General features: G+C 41.4%; 2 protein-coding genes and 1 long non-coding RNA gene across 6 annotated transcripts; 1 reads left to right on the forward strand and 2 right to left on the reverse strand.

The window, feature by feature from the left end:
• Window positions 1–484: 484 nt before the first annotated feature.
• Window positions 485–21724, reverse strand: LOC117956933. Its single transcript, XR_004659403.1, has 3 exons — window positions 21472–21724; window positions 8831–8833; window positions 485–496 (listed from the first exon to the last, which is right to left on the reverse strand). It is a non-coding gene; the product is annotated as an uncharacterized LOC117956933 (long non-coding RNA).
• efna1a (ephrin-A1a) lies at window positions 4110–17146 on the forward strand. Of its 2 annotated transcripts, none has more exons than XM_034892320.1 (5): window positions 4110–4438; window positions 14273–14568; window positions 15112–15177; window positions 15280–15375; window positions 15508–17146. In XM_034892320.1, exons 1-5 carry the CDS (start codon window positions 4341–4343, stop codon window positions 15624–15626), a joined length of 675 nt encoding a protein of 224 aa, XP_034748211.1. In that variant the 5' UTR covers window positions 4110–4340; the 3' UTR covers window positions 15627–17146. The 2 variants fall into 2 exon arrangements, with proteins under 2 accessions (XP_034748211.1, XP_034748212.1); XM_034892321.1 differs by having other exon boundaries at window positions 15511–17146.
• A 1325-nt stretch (window positions 21725–23049) lies between the features above and the next one.
• dpm3 (dolichyl-phosphate mannosyltransferase subunit 3, regulatory) lies at window positions 23050–24424 on the reverse strand. 3 transcript variants are annotated; one of them, XM_034892705.1, is made up of 2 exons: window positions 24316–24424; window positions 23050–24073 (listed from the first exon to the last, which is right to left on the reverse strand). In XM_034892705.1, the coding sequence occupies exons 1-2, from the start codon at window positions 24345–24347 to the stop codon at window positions 23749–23751; spliced, it is 357 nt and encodes a 118-aa protein (XP_034748596.1). In that variant the 5' UTR covers window positions 24348–24424; the 3' UTR covers window positions 23050–23748. The 3 variants fall into 3 exon arrangements, with proteins under 3 accessions (XP_034748596.1, XP_034748598.1, XP_034748597.1); XM_034892707.1 differs by having other exon boundaries at window positions 23050–24072; window positions 24286–24374; XM_034892706.1 differs by having other exon boundaries at window positions 23050–24061; window positions 24316–24354.
• Between the last annotated feature and the right edge of the window lie 1091 nt (window positions 24425–25515).

Below are 25515 nucleotides of genomic sequence, written 5' to 3' on the forward strand. Positions count from 1 at the left end.
GGCACTTACCACTTTATCTCTTTGCTTTAACTCTAGGGTTACTTATTACCTTTGTTTTGCTTTAAAATTGGTCCACCTAATCATTAACTTTGCTTCTTTTGCCTTGGGAAAGTCAAAAGAAAATCCACAATTGTGCCATAACAGACAAAAACAAGACAATGAACAAACTTATTCTTACAAGCAAACAATTGGTAGGATGGTTAAGCTACCTTCACTGCATCTCTATTTCATAAGGGGAGGTAGACCGGTGCAATGCTAATGACAAGAAACACTTTACTTCCATTGTTTGCAAAGAAAGGGCTCATAGGTTTAGGAACAACTCCTGCAGAGGAGCTGCATTGACTAACAATGCAGGACTCAAACCAATGGAGGCCAATTCGACACACGCTGACTGGACCGAGCACTGCTGGGCTGTCGCACAGTTCACGACAACACAGTTCTCTTATTTTGATACATTGTGGAGTGTTGTTTGGGGATGGGAAGATGATGATAGTCTCTCATTAAAGCTAACATTCTTATTCACAGTGAAGGCACCACCAAACACTTTTCTCTCCTTTAATGGCCATGCTGTAGACGAAGAAGAAAGAAAGTGGCAATAAGACAAAAAGGCAAATCACTGCACATTACTGTTTGACAACATATTAAAACTATTTCAATCGTACTGCGGGTTATAAGAACTTTCCCACGCCATACAGAGGCACATATTCTTAATTCATTCATTATTTTCAGAGATTTTGGAGTGAAAAAACTTATTGTGTTTTGATTCCTCTTTTCAGGATCACAGAAAGTGCAACTCTATGACATCATCTAATTACTCTGGTTGAAATGGTTGACAAAACAAATTATGGATAGTCAAGTTCCCATGCCTACATGAAAAAGTTTTCCCTATCATTTTCCTATATCTTATTTTCAACACCGCAGAACAGGCTCAGTGCAAATTCTGTCAGGATTTGAGGTGGATAGGGGTGTGTTTATGTGTGTATGCGCGACTGCGTTTGTGTCTGTGTGAACGTGCAAGCATGCAGAGATCCATGCATGTGTGTTTGTGTGTGTCTGTCTGCTGTAGCAAATACATATATCAGGGCTGAGCTGCAGCCTTTTGTTCCACTTCATCTTTCTATTTACTCATTCAGTATTTCAGGTTTGGAATTAAAGGTCTACTCATTTGGATCCCGATAGAGTTTTGACATAAATATCTGTGGCGTGGCGAAAGCTTTTCCACAACAATTTTCGATTGCAATGCAAATGACAATTATGTTGGCAGTCTCTCTAACCCTTTTATCTTCCCACCGAGCCGGAAAAAACAATTGGACTCTAAAAAATTGATCCACTGGGATGAGTGCTCTCCATGAATACCAAACATATTATTAAGGACGACCTGCTTGACAATGAATAGCACACAATTACCATATATATATATGTGCCTTTCTGCATTTGTACTGTTGGATCTGAAATGGTTTGTCAGTTTGGACTGAAATTTTGCCTGAACTTTGAATTCTCAGAACCAGTGAACCTGGAATACATTGCCTGTAACATACAGCAAGACCTCCACTTGTTTTTTTCAGTATGTAAATACTGAAAATAAAGGCATTATGTAAAATGCTTGATGAAATTGGGTGGGTGTCTCATAGAGGTGATTATTCAAAGACAAGGAAGACAACACAGAACAGAGTCGGACAGGAGATGTAAGAAAGATATTAGTAGTTGCTTAACCTGGTTGGAGCACCAGATGAGTGGGATGTAATTGCACTGTGACACTTAAACTGTCGGATAAACTGTTGATTTGCAATCAGCAGTCTACCTGACAGTTTAATCATCATCTTGTGAAAGTGTTGGGCATTCTGTGACAGCCGCAACCTTCTAACATCTCATGTACTGTCTCCAGTGGCCAGCCCAGTCTTGATGAGATCAGCTAAAGCAAAAACATCAAATCTTAAAGGTTGCATCTCGGGGCTGCACAGGGCCTCATATATTGTATGAATATCTGATCTGATTCATTCTTTTTTCTATGCAATGGGATACCTTTTCAGATTAGGTGTCACATTTTGGTTACATCAGGCGTGTATCCCACACTCTTTGCATTACTTCACTGCTTTCTTAAACATGGACCAAATCCCTGCATAGTTTATCTGACCACATCCCTAAATATTATCTTTGTTGTAAAATGGAGTAAATTCTCCAAACTATGTGGCTGTATGTATTACAGTATCCAGAATGGTTTCCCCTTTTGTACTTACTTTTCTTTTCTTTTTTTTGATACCTTTTGAGCTGTTGTGCTGCAAAGCTGGCATAGCGAATAAAGTGCCATGTCAAGCAGAAGCAGGCTTGAAACCCCCCTCTGGCAATATGGCTCACTAGGCTGAACAAGCATTTTGCAGTCCAGATTATCCTTGTCAATAGAACAGAAAATGAGAATCGGGATTTGCAATGTAGCTAACAGGATGGAGGTTAAATACTTCCAGTTGAAGGTACAGTCTTGACTCTGTACATTTGACATTTTATAAAATGATTTCAAAGGCTCAAAATGCCATCATATTCAAAGTTATGTGGGATTTTACTTCCATGCTGACACTACAAATGAACACATAGTGAAAAAGAGTGATAGAAACCTGCAGATAAGATAGATAAAACATAAATAACTGTTCAAACACACCAGATACAGTACTCCAGCAAGGGTGGTGTACTTCAGTGATGGATAAGAGCTCAGGAGAAAAAAACTCTAAATGCTTTTGACATTGGAATCAATAACTGGAACAACTGTACAAGGATGTGCAATAGCATTGCAACAAATACAACAAAATCATTTAATTCAATGTTGCTTAAATAAGTCTACTGTCAGTTTTTGGGCTGTTTTTTTGTGGCGTTTTGTAATTTCAAGTGTTCATGTTTTTGTGTCTCATGTAGGACAGAATTTATAGTTCATGCAATAAAATTGTTTACTTCATATGCCACTTCATATGCCAATAACATTAACAATGAGTGAACACTTGTTTACATGCAACATAATAAAGGCAATGACTCATTTTGGTTTATACAGTGGTGCTCATAAGTTTATAAACCCTTGCTAAAGTTGACTAAAAGGAAAAATAAAAAAAAATCTTCTTTGGGAAATTGATCCTAATGACTTGATTGACTTAATGACTAAATGACTTAAGAAAACATTTTTCTTTGTGAATGAATAATGTATCATGAATAAATAAATGTCCTTCCTTAAAATAGAGGGGGCATAAGTATACACCCCCCTGTGTTAAATTCCCATAGAGACAGACAGATTTTTATTTTTAAAGGCCAGTTATTTCATGGATCAGGATACCATGCATCCTGATAAATTTCCCTTGGACTTTGGAATTAAAATAGCCCCACATCATCACATACACTTCACCATACCTGGAGAGTGGCATGGTTTTATTTAAGTTAACCTAATAGCTGGTCTGATTTGCATTGAGAGATGATTTTATGGAAAGTATCCATGCCAATCTCTAGGTATGATGAAGTGTATGTGACGACGGGGGGGCTATATCAATTCCAAAGTCCAAGGCAACTTTATCAGGATGCATAGTATCCTTCCTGGATCCATGAAATAGCTGGCCTTTAAAAGCCTTTTTCCTAATCTTCTCAATGAAGGCATTCAAATTCATTTCTAAAAAGAGGATATTTTATTCCTCTTTTTAGTCAACTTTAGCATGGGTTCATAAATTCATGAGCTAATAAATTTATGAGCAGCAGAGCATGATCTGATTACCTTTCTAGAGCTGGTATAATCCTTAACGATTCCTTAAAAGTATATTGTACTAAAGAATTGTAGGTAAACTATCAAATCTGCTCAGTGACATTTTATCATGTTAAAAAACATCATGAAGCATGATACAGTAACTGTAAGCACACATTCAACTGTCCAGAAGAATCCAGACAAATCTTTCTAAACGTTAGGCAATTTCAACATATTGTACATGCTGGGCTTATAATAATGTGTACAACACAACATACATATATTATAGAGAGAAACCTGCGGAGCTCGCGTCTCTCGGACAGCCCTTCGATTGGTCCCCTCCGATAGAAGAGGCGGGGCTTGCGGCTGTGTGCGTTTCACAAAACTAGCCACCACGCATTTTGAGCTTTCATTCACTACGGATTTGTCGAGTTACCCTTACATCTCTACGGTTTTTATTCATGTACTAATCTATTTGCTTTTTTCTTGTTACCTACTGCATGCGTAAAGTGTTTTTAAGCGTGCAATCTCCAGTTACGCGGACGAGTTCTTCTCGGTGAACTTTTTGGTGTTTTTTTTTCTCAACTTACGTGAGTTGTTTCCTCTCTGCACGCCTCCACTCCTCTCCACCATGGATTTGGTTTGGATTGTGGGCTTCGTTGTGAGCGTCTGCGCCTGGTTGGCTTCAGCGGAGCGACACAGCGTCTACTGGAACAGCACGAACCCAAAGTAAGAATCTCAATTAATTCGTGTTTTCCCGTGTTAATTTAGTGCTCTTGAACACACCCTTCTACTCACTTCTTTATTTATCAATGCAAAAAACTAAATAGTTTGGCTACTTAAATAAACAAGAAGTTTCAACCTAATTCTCAGTGCAGATTAAATCATTATGATCCAAACTCCCATGCGTTTGAATACTTGCAACTCATGCATATTCAGCGGGCTTGTTGTGATGAATTTGTGATGGAAGCAACTGGCCGCTGTTGTCATGATAATACAAGACAGTTGGGAGTCTCTCTCTTCCTTCCTCCCTCCCTCCTTCCCTCCCTCCATTTCGGGGCTCGAACCTGTTATTATCTGTCTGTTTACCTGTAATACTTTGTCGAACCTGTTCAGATTTGATCACAATGTTTCACAATATCTGTGTATGCAGCGGGTTTAGTTACAGCAGGCAATGTCATCTATTTATCTTTGTGAGCTGACAGTGAGCTAAAAGCACATACTTTTCAGGAGATAGCTCCTTTTAAAGGTCAATGTTTCATGGTCAGAGAACTGCAAGAATTATTTTCTTCTTCTACATTTTTGAAAATGATTGAGTATGACCTTTGGATACTACTGAGATGCTTCTTATTTGGACTCTTTATGCACACATATTTATCTTTTCTGCATTGTCTTCTTCGTTTATTTATTGCAGGAGTGCAACAATAATTTAGCAATGCAGCACTCAGTTTAATTGCACTGTTAAAGTCAGTGAATTTGTGTTATATTGGTTCTGTTGCGTCTCCATTCAAAGGCCTGAAACCTTATAGGGGAGGATGTTTCCCTGTCAAGATTTATATATATTTTTGTGTTGGTTTTACAGGTCTGACTCACAGCACAATGTGTTGAAATATCAGTTGCAATATCCTCCCCATCTGACAGAGTCCTAACCTTTGTGTGGAGTGGGAGTTTGCAGCAGATCCTAAATCAAGAGATATCACATGGGGGTTTGCGTGGCTGTCAGGGAGACATAGGGGTGTTCATATTTCAGGTGGTGAGACGAGAAATAATGGTGTATGACAGAGACAGAGGAGGTAACTTGAGGCCTCCCCAGTAGGTCACGCTGTGGGAGAGAGATGGATTGCTCAGGGAGGAGAAATTGGAGCTGAAATTGTTGGGGTGAGGGGCCATTCGGAATAAGTGGGGGTCAATTAGAATTATGTTGGATGATGGCTGGGGTGAAATGGCTCAGGGGCACCGGGGGGTTAGGTTTATACACCACAAATGAACTTCTATATGCACCTACACACCAACACACCCATTCCTGTTCAATCTGACGGGCAAGCACAAACTAAACTCTTGGCAGACAACTCAATCACACTCAATCACACCAACTGACGCCATCTAAATCAATCAGTGTTGAGCTCACACTCTCTCTGCTGTACAAACCAATGCTTTGTCTTGGTTGGGAAACACTCACATATTCAAATATTATCCCAAAAGCTTAAATGCAACCACTGTAGCCCCGTGGTCAAAGCCAGAAAGGTCACAATTACAGCGACAAAAACTGAAAATAAGAAAAGTCCCAGATGGAAAGGCGTTTTGTTGTGTTCCAGCCGTGGAACGACAATGATCATTCCTGTAACTGGTAATCCGCCCTTTTGCACTTGCTATTTTTTTCCAGATGACTGTGCTAAATCTCTCCATTTGGCTACTTTTAATCCTGTATTCGCAGAAAAAGCAGAGTTTCTGAGATGTTTTCATTTGGTACTTTTCATCATTCCCGGTAATCTGCTTTGCCCTCTGACCTGTTACTTGATCCAGCGTGTTGGCGTCCATCTTTTCTCTTGTGACATGTGTTTTCCCTCAGTTTGTTGTTTCATCCCGTTGGTCAGAAAGCTGGCGTTAATCAAATTTATCTTGGATTGATCGTGTGTGTGTGTGTACGTGTGTACGCGTACACGGCGTAATAACAGCACCTGTTTGAGTCCCAGAACGAGGCTCACCAGTATGCCCAGTCACTTCGGGTCCTTGCATGCCAGTGTGTGTACGTGTCTTGTGAAGGGAGTGTCTGTGCAAAAGCTTGCATATGTGTGCAAGCACTCACAACATCACCAGATTCAAGTGACTCACACACTCTATTACACATTAACCCCAGTCACTCACACATGTATGTGCCACAGAGTTGTGAGTGATGTTAACATCATCCCAGGAGCCCTCTGGACTGCTCTGATGTGAGGCAATAATCTTCTCATTCACTGCTTCTTCCTCCCCTTTTCCCCTTTTCCCTGCGGACAGAGCATGAGTAGACCACCTCTGCTTTGTACCTGTCTCCCCCTCTCTCCAGCACCTCCCTCCCCCTTTTCTTGGCCAAGTTTCCTTTTCAGCTTCTGTTCTATGGTCTCCAGTTTTGCGAATCTGTTAACCATTTAATGACTCTCTCACGACAGAACTTTGAGCCTATGTTTACTTTAACATCATTACCTTTTCAATTTTAGGTAACCCATTTTTAACCTAATCTGTTGAAACTGAAGTCTTGGTTTTTGCTATGCCTTTTTAATGAGCTTTTTTATTTTGTTAAAACCTCAAAATACGCTTCCAGATCGTTTCAGCTTACGTTTGCTGGTGCAGTGGTTTAATTTCATTCAATTGAATATGCTTTTGTGTTGTGTTGACTCAAATGAGGGAGGTATTTAAGGCATGTTTTTGGTATTTATCCAGTCAATATGGGTGTTTTGTGATGCTTCCCATACAAATTGGGGAATAGTCTTCATGGTGAGCCACAGAAAGAGAATAGTAACTGGTGTGACCGATTGGGGGTCAGAGTTCGCTATGTGATGAAGTGGCACAGCCTCTATCAATCTGTCAGTCATTCTGTCACAACGGTGGTCCCTGAATACAGGCTGCCACTCAGGCCAGCCCCTCTTCACACGACCATGGCTCTGCTTCTGGGAAACTCTCATTCTTCCCCCTCCTGTCTTTTCGGTCCCCTTTACTCCTTCACCAGCTTTTATCTAAACGTTACAAGCTGTCCCTTTTCAGTCTATTATTTCCTTACCTCCAACTCTGGCTCACGGAGCAGGGGGAAGGAGGGAAGCATGCTAAGAGGTGTGGAATTTTTGTATCGTTCTTGGCAGCCATGGCGATCCGTCACAAGGCACTTTGCCCTTTCCTTCACACTTTTTTTTCTCTCCCTCCCTCAGCTTTTTCTTAAAGCTTCCTTATTCTACCTCCCCATGAAAAGCCACTCTAGTCTTCCCAGCAAACCTGTTTTCCTCTTGTCTGTGTGCGCTTCTCCCCTCTTCTTGAGAGTCTTTCTGAAGCATTGGAAGCCATGGACAGGACAAAATAACAAAGGTATACATGTAGAAGTGGGTTAAAATGTCTGCTTGCCTTCCGTGCACGTGAGCGTGCATATGTTTGAGAGATGAATAAGATTAGGTAGTCAGTGGGTGTGATTATGTGGCCACAATAGATATGAGATTGCTGCGCTTTCCAATAATCTAAACCGAAGCTACTTTCCTGTTTCAAAACGGCATGTTTCCCATTTCCCTTCCTAATCCAGCCTATGCTCTAACCCCCTCCACCAGCACCTCTATACTTCATTATAGTTCTAAATCTATCTCCATCATTTTCTTGCATCGCCTGTCCCCTCCCACCACCCTTAATCTGTTTTTGTAATCTGTCTGGTGACATCAATCTGGTGGGGAAAAACTCTGCGATTGTCAAAAGGATTGTAATCGCCTCTTATACAGGTTAAATGTTCATTGACGTGTTGAAGTTTCCTATTTTATACAGTCTGTAATCGTCTGTAAGAAGACCTTTTAGTGACCAAATTGACAACGGTTCCGAAAACTGATTGTTTGATATTCCCACTTTTGTCAGTGTCAAAGGCAAGAGGGCTTGTTTTATTGACCGCACTAGATAAAGAATCAGGTCAAATGTTTTAACTCAACTGTCGGCATTACCAAAGTCTGCACGCCGTCTGTGTGTATTTCCTGGTGAAATGCTGCACCTCCTGGCTACTTCTTTTCCCGGGAAAACAGCGTATCCTGTCTGCACAACAAACAATACAGTTCTCACACCAACACACGCAAGACTGTAAAAGTCTGGACTCTGGAGTTGATTGAATTTCCCAGGCTTGTATGAGGGCGGGGGGGGGGGGGGGGGGGGGGGGGGGGTTGTTCAAACTATGAGAATAGGTATATTATTTGTTTATGAATTTTTAATTGTGATCGATTTTATGAGCGATGTGCTCAACTGTCGGGCTTTGAGGAGGATTTGGGATCCGCCCCCCTGCCTGCGCTGCTGTCAAATCTCTGTGTCTCTATTTGGAGTTGTCCTCTGATCAGTGTCACCCCCGCCAGTGTTTTTCTCCCCTCCTGCCCATCCTTGTGTCTCTACCTTATCTTCGCAGCAGACTTCCTCTCTCCTTTTCACGTTGCTCCTCCTTTCTGTGCGGCTTCACAACTCTATAACCCCACACAAAAATCAAAGAGGAAGACAAACTCCGTTAGTACACAGATTTATAATTAATAAGTGGAGCCAGCACTATCATTCTCATGGTATGTGAGGCAGAGATAGTGTGTCCTTCTAAACTTGTTTGTCAAATCTTGGTTACATTCAACCGTGTATTTGTTTGAATGAGGAAGCATTAGTCAGATATTATCTCTGAAAATGAACCATTGTGTTTTTTTGTTGTGTAAATAAGGGTCATTGTTTAACTTTTGTTTTTTTTCTCTTTCCTTTTTTCTCCTGTTTGTTAGATGTCTAAGCTAGTGTGTAAACACATCCCCACAGCAAATACTGTTACCCCCTAGAGGTCAGTTGTGTTATTGCCATTATTACTATTGGATATCTGTAAACAAGAACAACAACTACTACTACTACTACAGTTTAAAAAAAGAAAAAAAAAGTTGTTTATTAACTGTGGCCTGTACTCACATAGTTTCCCCATGGAATTCATTAAGCCGCAAGCATAGACTGTGTTTGCAGATAAAAGAAACATGAGCATGAAAGATTCGCCTTGTGGAAATCAATCCAGCAAAATCGATTTTCTTGTACAGATATTTGCCTCCTGAGAAATGTGATGTCAGTGGTGACATTTTTGTTCTGGCCCTTCGTTTTAAGATACAAATGGCTCAGGGGACAGCGTGAGGCAGTTGGAAAGAGCATATGTATTCATCTAAGCCTTCTTAAAGCAGTGGAATCAGCCAATTTATTCCTCTGCTGGACTCAAAGCTTTGTCACTTTGCTGGGTGGCGGACGGAGCTATGTAAGTTCAGTCAGGAACTCTGGCAGAATGACCAATGATCCAGACAGACAAAGGTTGAATGACAGACTGGAGGAATCTGATTGAGATGGATGACAAAAAGTCAAATGGTGCAAAGAATGAAAGCTGCAATATTATGTAAAAAAGGAGGTGCAAAATGAGTTGGACCATATTTGTTTCTATGACAACCCCAGCATACCCACGCTACATTGTGCTCTGCCGAATGGTGGGTCAGAAAGTTGCATATTTGGAATACCACCAGAAACAGTTTTGTGATTGGTTTTGCAAGTCTGGGCTGGGGGAGGGACAGAGTTGACATGAGGATCTGGTTTGCTTATTGAGTGATGAAAGACGGACAGAGAGTGGGAGGGGACGGGTGACATTGATGGATGAATAGATAGACGGATGAAACAAAAAGAGTTTGCGCAATAACATCAAATGGTCTGGCTTAACCAAACTCATGATGCACCTCTGAAAGGCTTCACCTCCATCTGATGTGCCACCTCCCTCCTGGAGTAACGTAGCTTTCACAGATATTTCATTGAAAGAAATGGCTCCCTTGTGTTACTCTGTTAGCACCTTTCACTTTTCTCTCTGCAACCATGGACACACTTTTACATACACATTCATGTCTCTTTTTAAACTCCAAAAAACTCCAGTGTAAAGAAGTAATACCCCTTCTCTGTGTGAGAACAATAGGGATGGTAGAAATACTCCACCCTGCCTATTTCACCCTTACTCTGTCCCCAGCCCCTCTGCCCCTGCTCTGGGCCTCCCTGTCCACTTTAAGCCCCTGTATTAAGCAGGGTCTGGTGCTGATGAATGGACCAGAGCTGAGCCTCTGCTCCACCCAATAATCCAGGCTTGGACGAGCCGATTAGGCGGTCCCCACATTCCGGTTCAGTCATCTGTGACGCAGGCCAGTCACCTTTTACTTCGCATTAATGGTGTGTGTAAAATCCAGAAGGAAAATCATGTTTATATGGTTTGGTTGACGGCACAGGTTAAGTAGACTAGAGCTCCTGTTTTTAGATGTCGTGGTGGATTTATGCGGTTCGTCCTACAATGGCCTTTTATGGACCTTAAAATAGTTCTGAAGAGATCTTTAAAGAGTGTGGTTTCCGTCATAGCACCTGTCTATAGAATTTGAAATGCACAAGGCCCCTTCTTGCTGACTGTTCATGTATAAAATTCTCTGGTGCTGACTTGGCGATTGTCCGACCTTTGATCCACATTGCGGCCTCTTCGCATCAGAGGTCCAGCATTCCACAGGGCGATAGAGTGCAGAGATGAGAGGGTGATGGATGGATGAAAGGAGGGGGGTAGAGGTGGAGAAGAAAGCAAAATGCTGGCCAGAGAGATTAAAAAAGAGAGATTAGTCTCTTGCTCCTGAAGTCCTCCAATAAATCAGGAATTCCTTCTTAGGACGGGAGGAAGAGCGGCCGGGAAAAGCCTGTAGCCTTTTTTTCACCAGACTGTGCGTTCACACACACACACATTACTGACATTTATTATCCACCTTATCATGACTGAAACACACTCCCAGATTCTTCAGAGCTCTACAGAATACAACACGCACATACTCCAACGCAAACAGTCACACATTTAAACGTCTCCGGCTGAGACAGACACACACAAGCACATAATCCCTGCTTCATATCTGCCATACCTCAACAAATCTTCCTTAAGTAAAGAATACAACTCCTCCATGCTGTTACTTCTGCTGGAATTTCAAGCGTTGCTGTCATTTAAAGAGAGCATCCTGGGATAAACAATGGGGATAAATCAGACGTCCTGTTGGCAGAGACAGGGACATGGTCGGGTGGTGAAAATAATGGGACAGATGATTTTGTTTGCTTTAGAGAAGGTGGCATGATTTGACTTTGTTAGCTTAATCTTTTCACACAGAGGCATAAGCTCTCTTTGAAGTGCATTACTCCGATCAGTTAATTAAGCAGATGATGTGGAACGTTTCAATGCATGGGCGTTAGAGGGGAACAAAAGGCAGCAGGATAATCAAAACTATTTGCCATTTAATAAAAGGGGCTAGCCAGCCTCCCCGGGTGTGTATTCAGCCACTGTTCTCTCTGCTAAGTGATGGATTCCATCAGCACAGCCATGTTGTGAATAGAGACACTCCAAAACAGTGACATTGATAAAGCAACTGTAGCACTTGCATAGATACTTTTACTGAGAGAAACTTCAAAAGCCAATTCTAACTCAAGCCCTTTGACCCCACCCCCACCCCCCAGCCCACATCTATTCATGCCCTCTGCCTCCCCCCAAAAGGGACTGGGAAGTGGGAAAAAGGAGGGCATAATTACCCCCTCCAGGGCAACTGTAATACCCTTTTTTGTGTTTTAATTGCACCCCCCATTGACCCCCTCTTTGATGAACACATTGAGAGCATACCACAACCAGTTTGTAACCTGGCCTTGGAGGGAGAGAATGGTATAGGGAGTTTGTTTGTGTGTGTTTTCAGTGTTTGCAGGGAGGTGATAACTCTGTCAGGCAAAAGCAGACAACAGTGTTTGTTCAATAGTGTTATCGATTCGACTGGAATTGAAAGTGGCTGGGGGAAAAAACACTTTAGTGCCAATCTGGTAAACAGAGCGTGGCAGGCAAACTGCAGATAATGACTAAGCTGTCTGGAACATGGCAAAATGATAATTATTGCCCCGCACCCCACCCCCCAAAAGTTGGCTTGGGCACACTATTATTAGCCCAGTTAGATGGAAGTTTCATCAGTATACTGAAAAGGTGGTTGTTTTCTAACGGGCCCGTGTTGCTGTTGTGATGGCGTTGCCGGTTAATCTGGTCATCAGTATTGAGGGAATGCAGTCAGGCGGAGAGGGCTAAAGGGGACGGGGGAGCAGGAGTCAGGGCCCGGTGTTTGGAGCCACAGCGTCTGTCCTTTTTACCAGGGGGTACCAAGGAGACCCCTGGCCAAAAACAACAGCAGCTAACCAGCGACGGGGGCCTGTGCACTTTGATCTATAGTCACACATATGGACCTTGTGACACAAACGCAAACTCCCCAAATGCTGCTTGTTACAATCAGGGGGTTTTATGAGAAAACTAGAAAAAACCTCTACTCCTGTGGTGAGGTTTTATTTCCGTTTTAGGTGTCCGATTGGCACTCTGCAGGCTTTTGGGAACTCATAACTCTTTGGGATCTGTAGATTTGATTAAATAGCAGTCCGTGACTCACACTGGCTGCTCGCATATTTATTTATTTAATTTTTGGGGTTGTTGAAGACCTGATGAACTATTCATGTATTCATTGCAAAAGCAACAGAACCCTATATTAGACACACATTCTTCTTGTGTGTTGTGAAAATATTAAAGGCTGTCCAATTTCATCCATTCCCGGAGAACCCCTGGTGATCCAGAACAGTAGGAGATGGTAAACTGATAGGCATCGCTTTGGGGGGAGGGTGCAAATGGTAGGTAGCTACTGCTTTAGGTTGTTGAGAGATGGGAATTACTGGGAAGTGTGTGAGTTTGTGTGTGCTGCTAGCGGCCAGCTACTGATCCAGGTTGGTGATAGATGGCTCTGGCTGAGAAGAGAGCATTAGCTGTGAGCTGCCCCTGGAGCAGTCACTCAGTCAGGGGGAAGGGAACAAAGCTGAAATACCTTTAGTGACAATTCCCTGGAGATAAACTCATAATATTTCTGAAAGAAAATCCAGAAAGAGGAAGGAACCATGGACAGCTAAGATAAAGCTAATTTAAACTGCCTCAGAGTAAGTCTTTCTATAATAACTAAATAGTGTTTGTGGGGACATTTGAAGCATGCTGATAAAATATGTCTGTGACTGCTCTTTGACCCGCGTCCAAGGGGAGAGTTGACTGAAGACCATCATAAAGAGGGTGGAGGAGAGACGGGCGAGATGGAGGGGAGACAGACAGTCTGACTGTGTCTCTCTATTTGTAATGAGAGGGAGTGTGGTGGGAGACGGTTGCAGGCCGTCACCAGACTCATTTTGAATGTGTCCGCCTGTCTCTCTGACCCTAATGAATGGCTTAAAACATGTGACTTTTACTCTGTAGTGTGCTCTGGTGTGTGTCTGTTCTAGTTAAAGTGAATCTGTAATCATGCATTCTGCCTCTTTATCTGTGGGTGTTGGTCTGTAGCTCTGCACATGTCGATACTCAACTCCTGTCTTGATGGGCTAACTGACTGCTAATATTTCTCTGTAAACATCATTCGACTCCGGTGGGACGTGGGATCAATGTGCACTTGTTCCTAACCCTCAACACGGCAGCAAGCAGCAACAGCTACACCTCACGTTCATCCATATTTATGCACGTTGTCTGCAGATCATTCTTTCCCCTATTGCATTTTCCCCTCTTCGTTCCACTCCAACACACACACATGTACCCTCATTCACAAACTCTCTTCCTCCTGCTTTCTATTGCTCATTCCCAGCCGTCTTTCTTCAGATTTCCCTGTTGTACGCTGGCATGTAGCCGATCAATATATAATCACAGGTTTTGAGGCTTATATTTATTACTGCTCTGATGCTATAACCACGGTTATCAGTCTCCTACCACTTGCATAACCGTCCCCTTCTGCCCCCTCTCTGTAGGTTTCTCTTGGACGACTACACCGTGGAGGTGAAGCTCAATGACTACCTGGACATTGTTTGCCCCCATTACCCTCAGGGTGAGGTGCCATTGCTGGATGCTGAGCGATACGTGCTGTACATGGTGGAGCATGAGGACTATGAATCATGCAAGCCCCAATCATACGACCAGATGCGCTGGGAGTGTGGCCATCCTTTTGCTCCTCACGCCCCTGAGAAGTTCTCGGAGAAGTTCCAGCGTTTTACTCCGTTTACTCTGGGAAAAGAGTTTCGCCAAGGAGAAAGCTACTATTATATCTGTAAGTGTCAAAATGGCCAAAACTATTTCAATTCATCTTGAAGGGGGATTAAATGTGTGGACCAAATTTGATGGCAACCCATCCAAAACTTAGGATTCATCATATAGAAACCATATCACAGAAATCTAAGAATTGAGATATTTCAGTCTGGAGTTAGACTTACCGACTGAGGGAATTAAGGGGAAAGTTCTGCACTTTTGCTATGTGTTTTTTTAACTAACTGTGATATGCTGGACCTAAGCCTAACATGAACATTTAACTGGGGTGTTGGCTTAGTTTGCCAGGTTTATTCAACACTTACCCTGCTAGAATGTAACCACAAAGAGCAAGCAGTGTTGTCACACTGACCGTGGCTGTAATTAGATGAAGTGCAGGACAAGATACACTTCGCCTGGTCACAGATGGCTTCTTAAGCTTTGTCCATGCTCCTATCTGTTGCCAAGTGTTTGTGTGTGGGCGCATGCATGAAGGTGAATTAAGGGTCCGGCAGAGTATAAGTGCATTAGTTTGGATGTTAACGCCTGTGTGGGTTCTTCCCTGCAGCCAAACCTTTGCACCACCATGGACAGGAGTGCCTCAGGCTCAGGGTGGACGTTGTGGCTGCTGATGGTGAGTTTAAACCTTTTTTTTCTAGCTGTAAGGAGAGCAGTTGTGATAGTTGTAAGGCTTTACCCAAGCAGAGTAGTTAAAGGCATTCTTATTTTCCTTCAGGCTCTCAAGAAGCCCGAGTGGCTAAAGGAGGCACAGGTGGGGCTGAAGTTGGAGCTGGGGGTGGGGTTCACAACCCGTCCAACAGACTGCTTGCAGGTATGTTGACCAACCATGAGTCCTTTCTAATTATACTTGACCATAAAACAATCTAGGCACATTCCGATTTACACTTTGGGGTGTAAAATGTGGTGCTAATATGTCTCCTTATCATTATCTCCCATCTTCAAGCAGATGACCCAGTGGTAATCCTGCCAGACGTCCAGAAGAGTGTACGGTCAAACTCTGAAGTGACATCCCCCTCAATCCTCTTATTGCTAGTCCCATCATTACTGCTATTGTTGCACTGAGAGTAACTTGAAAGGACTGCTGTTGGCAGACTTTTTTTTTCAGGGACTACAATGAAGACAGTCCGTGGGGATGAAACCACTGACTCAAAAAGACAGTTATCGGTGCCCAGTGCTGGCCACAGGGAGAGACTTTTGAAGCTTGTAAAGTACAGATGGACTCTCTTGCACTACACGTGCTGAGTAACTCCTGAGCATTTGAGACAAAGTGTGTGTGCTTAGTCTTAAATTCCAAAAGGTGACTTTTTTTATTTTTTTTTCATGGAAAGAAAAAGTTCTCCTTGATTTGTATTTTTTTTCGGGGCTTTGACCAAAAACAAAGAAAACATGAACCTCTTTTGGATGACAACCCTATAGGAGACAATATGAAGAAGTTGAAGAGGAACCTAAAGCAGCCGAAGAACAATCAAGAGCAAAGACACCAACTAAGAATTACATAAATTTAAATGGGATGAATCCACATTCAATGGAAAAATACCTTACCTTTTGAGCCAAAGATCAGTCATCTCTCCAACTTGTACACTATTCCACCCTTGAGTATTGTGTACTATTTGTTGTATTGTTATCGTAATGGTATTGAGTGGCTGATGTCACTAGTGAGTACTTTCTCTAAATGTAGCATTGGCAGACATGGGGGCTCTTCTCATGACTACCATTCCTTTGCAAACTCGACCATGTGCTTATATACTGTAGCACTAATACTGCACAGTACAGATACACCAACATACACTCCACAACACACTCTCACACACACACACACAGTCACACACACACACACACACACACACAGAAATCGTAAGACATGAAAACACACCACATTAAACTGTTATGTGTACATTCTGTGAAGATAATTTATAACATTTGCAGCTGAGATGTGTTACTGTATATACCATGTGCTCACTAAATGAAATGTTTACTGTTGGCAATGGGGAGAGCTTTTTTCTCTCTCCCTCTCCTGGTAGTTAGTGCTTGTGTGAAAGGAACAATGTGTGAGTTGTAGCGAGAGTAAGACAAGGGAGCGATTGATTGAAAAGAGCGATAAGACAAAATGTTTTTTCTGCCAAAAGCAAACACTGAGATGTTGTGTGTATCGCAGAGAGGCTGGACTTCTCTGTTTGTTGGATCTTGCCGCTGTATTGGTAAAACTGTCTGACGTGAAGTGCTGGTATCTTTCATTACTACAGGAACAACCTTGTGTATCATGTTGCTTTCCTTCATGATTTCAACCCCAGCATATACTTCTAAACACAAAGTGAAATTATTTACACTTTCAGAATAATGATCACAGTTTTGGATGATTTGAAAATGTTATAGTTGACAACAGACTAGACACAGCATCACCCCGAGTTGCCAAGCACATCTTCACCTGACAGGCTGGCTTGATCAACAAAGCACAACAGTGTATGACTACCATTGAAGTCAGTCTTTTTTTTAAATCTGAATTCTTATTACCTAATTCTTTTGTACATGTGTAAGTAGGAAAAATGTATAATATGTATATATTTATATATAGAATATTATATAAAAAGACCTGTTTGATAAATATGCTAAATGTGAAAATTTCATGTGAAATAAAAGATATTTTTGGAAATCCAGAACGTCTTTCTTATTATTTTCAGCTATGGCTCGCACAGTATGGCTTGCATGGTTGCACTATTGGAATTGCCATTCAATTTAATTTTGACATTCATATCCTAAGGACGAACTATAATAACTGATCCCTTAACCTTTTATTAATTTAGCACCATCATCAGGTTGAACTGTTGAACTTGTCTAATTCTTTGTTATTAGACCAAACTAAATGTTAGACCTGCAAAACTAATGACATTCCCATCAGCCCCAGCTGCACTTAGTTGTTTAATTACTAAATGTTAATAGTATGCTAACATGATAAATTAGGATGTTGAACATGGTTTACATGCCTGCTAAATATTATGTTAACATTGCCATTGTGAGAATGTTGCATTCAAGCTTTGACATGTATAGCTCATAGCAGCACTGTGTGCTGGAGTCTGGTTCCCAGATACTTTTGAATAAATGTTTAATTATCTACCTCATGGAACTTGTTAGTGCTAAAAAGCTTGTTAGGAACCTCAGCCCATTTCTACTTTTGATTACACTGAAAAAAGATCTCCACAGAAGGAGCTACAGCTCAGATAATGACTTGCACACACTAATGTGACAGGAGAATAGAGGCCAAGGTGACCAAAGACCAGCTACAATGGAGAGATTTTTAAACCAACTGGTAAGGCCTATGTTTAGCATTACCGTTAAGGTTGCCTTTCGGCATGAAGACTAAACACAAACCCACCCCCCCCCCCCAACACACACCTCCTATTTTCTCCAGCTATGATACTTTGCTCATCTGCAAGTTGCATGACAAGCCATTGTTCTTGTCTCTCCTTCTCTTGCCTCTCCCTTCCCAGGGGAGCTTTACGGCCGTGACAGTAAAAACAGCTGTAGCACCAAACACTGGTGCCACTGCCTTGCAACTCCACAATGATTTCAAAGGGATGGCCATAAATTAGGGCCGGCAGACAGGCCCCTTAACCGCCTGACCCGATAAGAGGCTTCACTGAGTATAGCTCGTCAATTCTTTTTATTTACTCACTTGCTTGGCGTACCAGCTTGAGTATACGTGAACAACAAGTGTGAAACCTTTAACGCTGCAGTAAATGTTAAGGGCAGTCAGGATTTAACCAACAAACATGGAGCACAGAAAACAAGAAAATCCTGAAGGCAATGTGTTTACATTCCAAAAAGAAGAAAAACCTATACACAATGTTCATACATCAGACGCATTACAAGGTAGCAAAGACAGCATGAATACAAATCTCTGAATATTGAGAACATGATCAAAGAAAATAGGCATGCTTCAAGGCAAGATGTTGCATACTAGTGTGTATTTAAATCTAGCCTCAGTTTGGGTTTCTCATTTGTTACCATTGCATTATAATCATACATAAACATCTATCGGGAGATTTGGCAACACAGGTGAGCTAACGTCAACTAATGTTTCGCCAAACGCTGTAACAAACCCCATTTTCGCAATGTTGAATGTGGCTTTTAGCTGTGGAAATATCTAATGTTAGCAAAAGAAAATGTAAATACATTTAGTGAATATAACTTTTCATTCATCGAAACAACGTTCACTACAGTTTCAAAGAAGGCCACGCCCATTTAGGAGACAGGAATTGTGTACCATTTTGTACCATTGAGGCAGCTTGTAATACCCTATCTTCAGTAATAGAGAATCTTTGGTCGGTCCACCAGTTTGATTTGGACTGAAATATCTCAAAAACTATTGGATAGATGAATCCTACAATCTTCTGACATTCCATCTCGCACTACTAGCATGTCAAAATATCCACTTATTCTGTGAAATAACTCAAAATCTACTGGAATGATTGGCACCACATTCATGGTCACCAGAGGATGAATCCATACAGACTTTGACAACCCTCTGACTTTTTCTCTTCCATGAGTTTGAATTTGTAGTTTTCTCGACCAAAATAGAATCGCTTGCCAAGAAATTTGGCACACATTTCTACCCCCCTTGAGGATGAATTATTACAGCATTGTGAGAATGTTTCTGCACTGATGTTAGCATTTAGCTCAAAGCACCCCTGTGCCTAAATAAAGCCTTACACAGATACATACTAGCATGGCTACGAGGTTTGTTCAGAGATGACAGTATCAGGTCAACCTCTAACTCTTCCGGTAGAGTGTGCACCCTGTAGCATGAGTCCTTGGCAGCAGCCTGGGTTCCAATCCATCCTGCAGCCCTTTGCTGCATGTCACCCCCCCCAAAAAAAAGTTTAAAAAAATACAAGATGCGTATGACCCTAATGTAATTGCAATACAGAGGCACAAACTGGAGCTATATTTAGTTTAGTATATGATGTTGTGGACAGTTCCCTTTAATTAACTGCACAGTAAAAGGAGCAGCTTTAGCCCCTGCAGCTAATTTCTAGCTGTCGTCCCCCGGCCAACATTCGGCATCCTAAAATATATATTAAATCAAACTAAGAAAAAAGACATTTATCAATGTATTGGTCGTCATTGTGTAACTGAGAGAGAGCTGAGCCAACATTGTGTGTGACTAAAAACTGGTAGGCGGTCATGAGATGCATCAAGAAAAAAATCCACAATTCAGAGCAAGTTTGGCATGCCCAGCTGGTTTCTCTCTGCATCTCTGACTGAGTCATACCTCACTATCAGCAGGACACATGAAGACCAGTCCCTGTCTGCCTGCTAGCGTATGTTACTACTCGGAAGAGCCAGGAGTATCTGCTTTACAGGGCCTCTGGGAGGTTACCTAATGTTATTGTGGCTATTTGTAGCATTTATAAGCTTCCATTCTGCCCTGGAATGGGAACCTGGTGTCTTATAAGTATCAAAGCAGCTGTTCATGAGCAGGGAAAAAACCATAGGCCAACCAATAAGTGACTTTTTAACCTCCCTCACATCATTTTTATTCAGCGATGATGCACTGCACGCTCGGATTAACTGCTGTTTAATTGTAGCAACATGTTTGAAATTTCCTCTTTGGTCTGAGTCCTGCTTTAGTGCCTGTGAAAGCTTTAGATAACAGTAGGGTCAGACTGGGCTTATGGGAAGGAAACACCTTAGTTATACTGAGTAAGTCTGAGACTCTGGGCCAATCAGGGCACATTTTGGTCCCCTGCCATTGGCGGTGGTCGGGGTGTGGTCTCCTCTTCCCGAAAAAAGTCCTGTCCCTTCACTCACTGCCACGGTCATCTTTCTAGTTCCAGCTCATGCTTTAGTTTCCTGTCCATGTCTCTTAGACATTTTTTTAACTCATTTTCACATCCACACTTCTTTTGTTCTGCCCCTATAAACCATGAACTCTCTCCGTATCCATCTCTGGTTTTGCCCCCCCACCCCCCACACACACACACACACACACAACTCATGTCACTCTCTCATCACGCCATTACTGTTGTTGACCCTTTTCGGTATCTGTATTAAATCTCTATCTCGTGTAGCTCTGGGCTCCTTCTCTCTTTCTGTGCATCTCTAGATGGGTTTGAGGTTTTGCTCTGAAATGTGTGGGTGGGGAAAAAAACTCTTTTCTGTGCAGAAAAATGATAACCTATCATTTTTCAGTCTTGGTTTTAAGCTTGTTAAGATGGATTTGCTCCCAGCAGTGTTACTGAGTGTCTCTAGAAATGTTTTTATAGTGTCTTAAGGTCTCAGTGGGGCCATGCTGCAGGCACAGCCCTATGGCCTGCCCCACTGTCTCCATCCCCGTTAGGTTTCCTCCTGTTTTTCTGCTCCTCTCTCAATTTATGAAGCCTCTCACATCTGGAGCATTCTGCGCACATTTGTTATGTTTCTCAGCCTGGTTCATTGTTAATATCCTCTTGTCAAAGACAGACAGAGCAATTATGAAAAAAAATCGTAGACGTGGCTCTCATACACCAAACCGGAAAAGAAAGGAAAATCCAAGCGAGAGGATTTTGAAGTTACCACTTACACGTTACATCACTGAGAGATTTTAGATGACTTTGACACGAGTCAAGTGTAGAGTTTTACCACTTTTGCGAAACAATAACAAATAAATACTTTATATATTTCATAACAAGACAGTTTTATATTTTCAATGTGAAAAAGAGATGACTCTCAACTTTGGTTTTGTTTTATTTAAAGTCAAGTTTAGGTCAGCTTTTACCTCAAAGTGATCTGAATCAGAGATCTTCAACAGGGGTCCTCGGAGTCACTGCTGGGGGGCCACCAAATTATTGTTACGTTTCCAAGAAAATTAAAATGTGTTGACATGAATCCAACATGATATTAGCAAATATAAATCAGTCTGTTTGCATACTGGCCTATGGGTAAGGTAGTCATTTAGATAGACACCCACAGATACAGTTCATCCTAAGGATTCACTTTGACACATGTACTTAACATTAAAACATGATTCATTAAGGCATACTAGCAATTATTATTTTATTGGCGTAGTATTTTATGCAAAAATAGTATGTAGACAGGCTTTCGGCCACCCTACATGTTATTGTGGGCCCAGTTTAATACGCATCTTAATTTTTATACAATTTTGTAAAATGTGTGTGATGTAGTAGGGTTCTCTGCACCGTCTCTCTTTCAGTTAAGGGGTCCTTGGCTTAAAACACGCTGAAGACCCCTAATCTAAGTGATAATGATTTAATTGTGTGAAGGTCTGACAACTGTACAAAAAAAAAAAAGTTATTCTCGCTGGACAAATAAAAAATACTTGTGGTTGCCTAGGCCAGAAATTTGACTTACTAAGGCTTTGTTCAAATTGACTAACTGCTATCAAATCGTTATTATGGATTTTGCACGTTGCTTCAAATTACTGTGCTCTATCAGGAGCACAATACTGCCACTGTGAACACTTGTTTGCCAAACAGCAGTAGTACTGCTAGCCATCCCACATTTACTGCAAATGAAACACATGGAGATTTAGAACAGCATTTGAGGTCATTTTTGACCGGACAGCTATTGTTACATCTCTGTCTGTGCATCAGATTACACTTGCTATCATGTAAAGTGCTAAATCTGGGATGAAGTTTATGTACTGTATGTTTGAAATAAGGGATTAAAACGGAAAAGTCACTCTACATGGCACTGTTTGACCTAATCTGATTTATATTTTTGTCTGATAGCCTTCAGAATAAAAATTAACAGATGGGTGTCTTCAAAGTTAGATTTAGAGAGAATGATGACAAAGAAAACAGATTCACTATTTTACATGTGGTTACGGGTGAGAACATAACTGCTTACCACGGCAAGCCTTTGGTGTAAATATCAAAGTAAAAGATTTTCTGGTGAAAAGAAAAAAACAGGTTGCCTTTCATCCAGTCTGCTCTTGCAACAGCTTGCAGACATTCATGGGGGGTGACGTTGCAAGGCATGATGGGGCTGCAGCCAAACGGCACAACAGGCAGAGTGTGCACACAGAGAATTGCCAGCTCCTTTGCATTTGTTCTAAAGTTATGGGAGCTTTTGAAACCCCATAATGATGCCTTTGGCCAGGCTATGCTTTGTTTATACCCAGCGGGAACTCACTGAAAATGAGCATAGGCAGCTTTTTAAGGCTTACACAAAGGAACTGTACTTGCCAACATCAGATTAGTTCAAAACCTACATACTGAGCCAACATTCCCTGATTGGAGCAAACCTCTGTGAGGGTAGAAAAGGAAATGCTGTATAATCTATATTTCATGTCGTTAACTACTGTACAAAATGGGACAAAAGAAATCAGTGTCTTGTACAGAGGGAGGCATTGAGAAGTTGATATAAAGCCTTGAGCCATGTGGGTTGTGCTTGGAGAAGGAATGCATCATATATGCGAGCACTCATGCACATACTTCCTGGCCCTATTTGAACCCCCAACCCACAAACACACATTTGTAGGCAGAAAAACTGAAGAAAACTGGTCTCCAATTTAATTAAGTTCCAGCAATAACCCAAGGGCACAAGTCTGAAATTGGACAGTGGAATGTACATTTCTTTACAGATAACATGTAGTTCATCTATACAGACAAGCAACAATCTCCAGACACACATAGGTTCCACACTGTGTAGTACTATTTTGGATTTGACACAGACTGAAAAAGCCTCTGAGAGTACCTCAGATCAGTGGTTCTCAGAGAGATTTAACTGTGTGGCGTTAACATCCAAAGACAACACTATCTTTGTTCATCATTTAGCTCATTTCTTTTATCTGGTTCGAGGTGTGTTAATCAGTTAAACCACCTGTTACAAAATGATTCACTCAGAAACTGGTGTTGTTGAATATCATTCAGTTACTTCATAAAAGAGGTCTTTGAATAAAGAGAATATTCTTTTTTTTTTTTTTTAAAAGGTCAAACTGCTGTTGTTACTTATGAGTAACCCAGAAATCACTGGCTGTTATTTTCTAATTTCCTAAAGCACATTTGATCTAAGTCGTATTTGAAAGAGATGACACTAAACAAGACAAAACTATGCTGCATAAGAGTCATAACTGGTGTTCAGATCATGTCTGCTGGAAACAAAAAAAGAGGGAGTCAGACAGGTTATGTGTAAAAGTAGTCCGTGCATCCCTTTCAGTCTCTCAAAGGTTCCTCCTTCTCAAGTTCTACATCTTTAATCCCTTTTTCCTTAAGTCCTCTTTGGCTTCTTTTATCTGCCCCTGCAGCTCTTTTGCCGCCTCGTCACAGTCATTAAAGGTGGCTACCCTGTAGCCCACCGTGGCCAGGGAGTAGCAGCCAAATGAAACCAGCAGGTACAGTGGCATGGGCCAGGCGACTTCTCTGTAAGTCTGCGGCAGGCTCAAGTCCAACAGGTCAAAAGAGACCAAAGCCCAGGCTGCGCCCACCACCGACACACCGAACAGCCACTCCACAAGTTTAGTCATGATGAAAGCTGCCGCGAGGATTTCAGGTGAGGAGCTGGGAAACAACCTGAAAGAGAAACGAACGGTTAAAAGGCTCCTTATTCATCATTAACGTTAGCTTAGCTTTAGCACACCAAAGTAGCATCGTGTTAGCTAACGTTATTTAGCCACAGCACACGGGGAAGACAAACAGCAGGTAGGCAACAGGAATACGTGGTCATACACCACCAACTAAAGGTAGTTAAGTATTCATTTAAACAGCATTTCGTTCAATAATACCTTTTAGAATAACTAATCCGATGTGTTTACCTCCTCTCAAATGCCACCTCAGCTCTGCGCATAGTTATGACGTAACCGTCACGTCTTATGGGAAATGCAGTCACTGCTGTGTTGCTTCAAAAATTCGAACAAATCTACTGAGTTATTGATCCGGTAAGATTCAAACTTTATTGTCATTTAATTGCTGTGCAAGACAACAATACAACGAAATTGCGATGACAATCCCTGAAATTAAACAATATATGAAAAAAAGATAATATATTTATTTGTTCATTTTCTTTTAAATTTCATACAAATCTTGGAATTAATTATTCACAAGCAAAAACAAGTTTTATTAAAGCTTAAATATTTAATAATTCTTAAGATTTACACTTCAAATCACAACCATGTTTTGTGATCTATTGAAGACAACTAGATCACTTTTTTAAATTTGTTAAACGTTTTGTTAATTTAATTTAATTTTAATTTAATTTAACTATTTTAGCATGCATACCCTTCTTAACTATTTATCTAACTACATATTCAATGAAGTATTTTGTTACTATTGTTGTCACACTATATTCTAGATGTCCTCTTTTGTTGTAGTAATCACCCACTATTTGTATGAGGAGTGAGAAGACAGTGGTCAGAAAAATTAATTACTACAGTCCCTCATTATACTTATTACTCAATGAATCTCAATGTTTGCCGCTGTCTATGTTTTTCATTAAAACGTTGCCATAGACTGTTTTCGGATGCATTAACAACACCAGCACCCTGTTAGCTGAAAGACAGAAAACAATTTGTTTCAACTAAGTCTATAATGAAGCCCCCAGTCAGGCTTTTAACACACATTAGACCTTTAACTGTCTCTCTGTGCCATCCTCTTAATTTAGAAATGCCATTTTGAAAATGAGTTTACCATTAGTACCAGCTGAAAGCTATCCATAAATACTAATGTTATTCCAAAGCGGGGAATGCAACAACAATTTCATTAGGGGCCTCCGGGAGCACACTGTTGTCTGATCTCTGTCTTTAGGTGCGCTGGGGCACGTCCGTTAATTCAGGGCGGTTAACTGTCCTGGTGCAGAGGGCATGGACCTCTCCAGGGTGAAATCAGAAGGAGTGGGAGATGTAAACATCATTCAGTTAGCTGGAGAAAGGGACGTACCAAAGAGCCACTGAGAAATAAACATCATTCTTTGGGGGAAAATGGAGAGTTATTCTTAGGACGGTGATGTTTATGTTTGT

The sequence above is a fragment of the Etheostoma cragini genome, chromosome 14, assembly GCF_013103735.1.
Source record: "Etheostoma cragini isolate CJK2018 chromosome 14, CSU_Ecrag_1.0, whole genome shotgun sequence".
Classification (NCBI taxonomy): Eukaryota; Metazoa; Chordata; class Actinopteri; order Perciformes; family Percidae; genus Etheostoma; species Etheostoma cragini.

Coding starts and splice junctions, on each gene's coding strand:
- efna1a (XM_034892320.1), top strand. CDS start 4,341: ATGGATTTGGTTTGGATTGTGGGCTTCGTTGTGAGCGTCTGCGCCTGG. Junction 14,569..15,111: donor AGAAAGCTACTATTATATCT/GTAAGTGTCAAA, acceptor TCTTCCCTGCAG/CCAAACCTTTGCACCACCAT. Junction 15,376..15,507: donor GTCCAACAGACTGCTTGCAG/GTATGTTGACCA, acceptor CCCATCTTCAAG/CAGATGACCCAGTGGTAATC.
- dpm3 (XM_034892705.1), bottom strand. CDS start 24,347: ATGCGCAGAGCTGAGGTGGCATTTGAGAGGAG. Junction 24,074..24,315: donor GAGGTGGCATTTGAGAGGAG/GTAAACACATCG, acceptor TTTCTCTTTCAG/GTTGTTTCCCAGCTCCTCAC.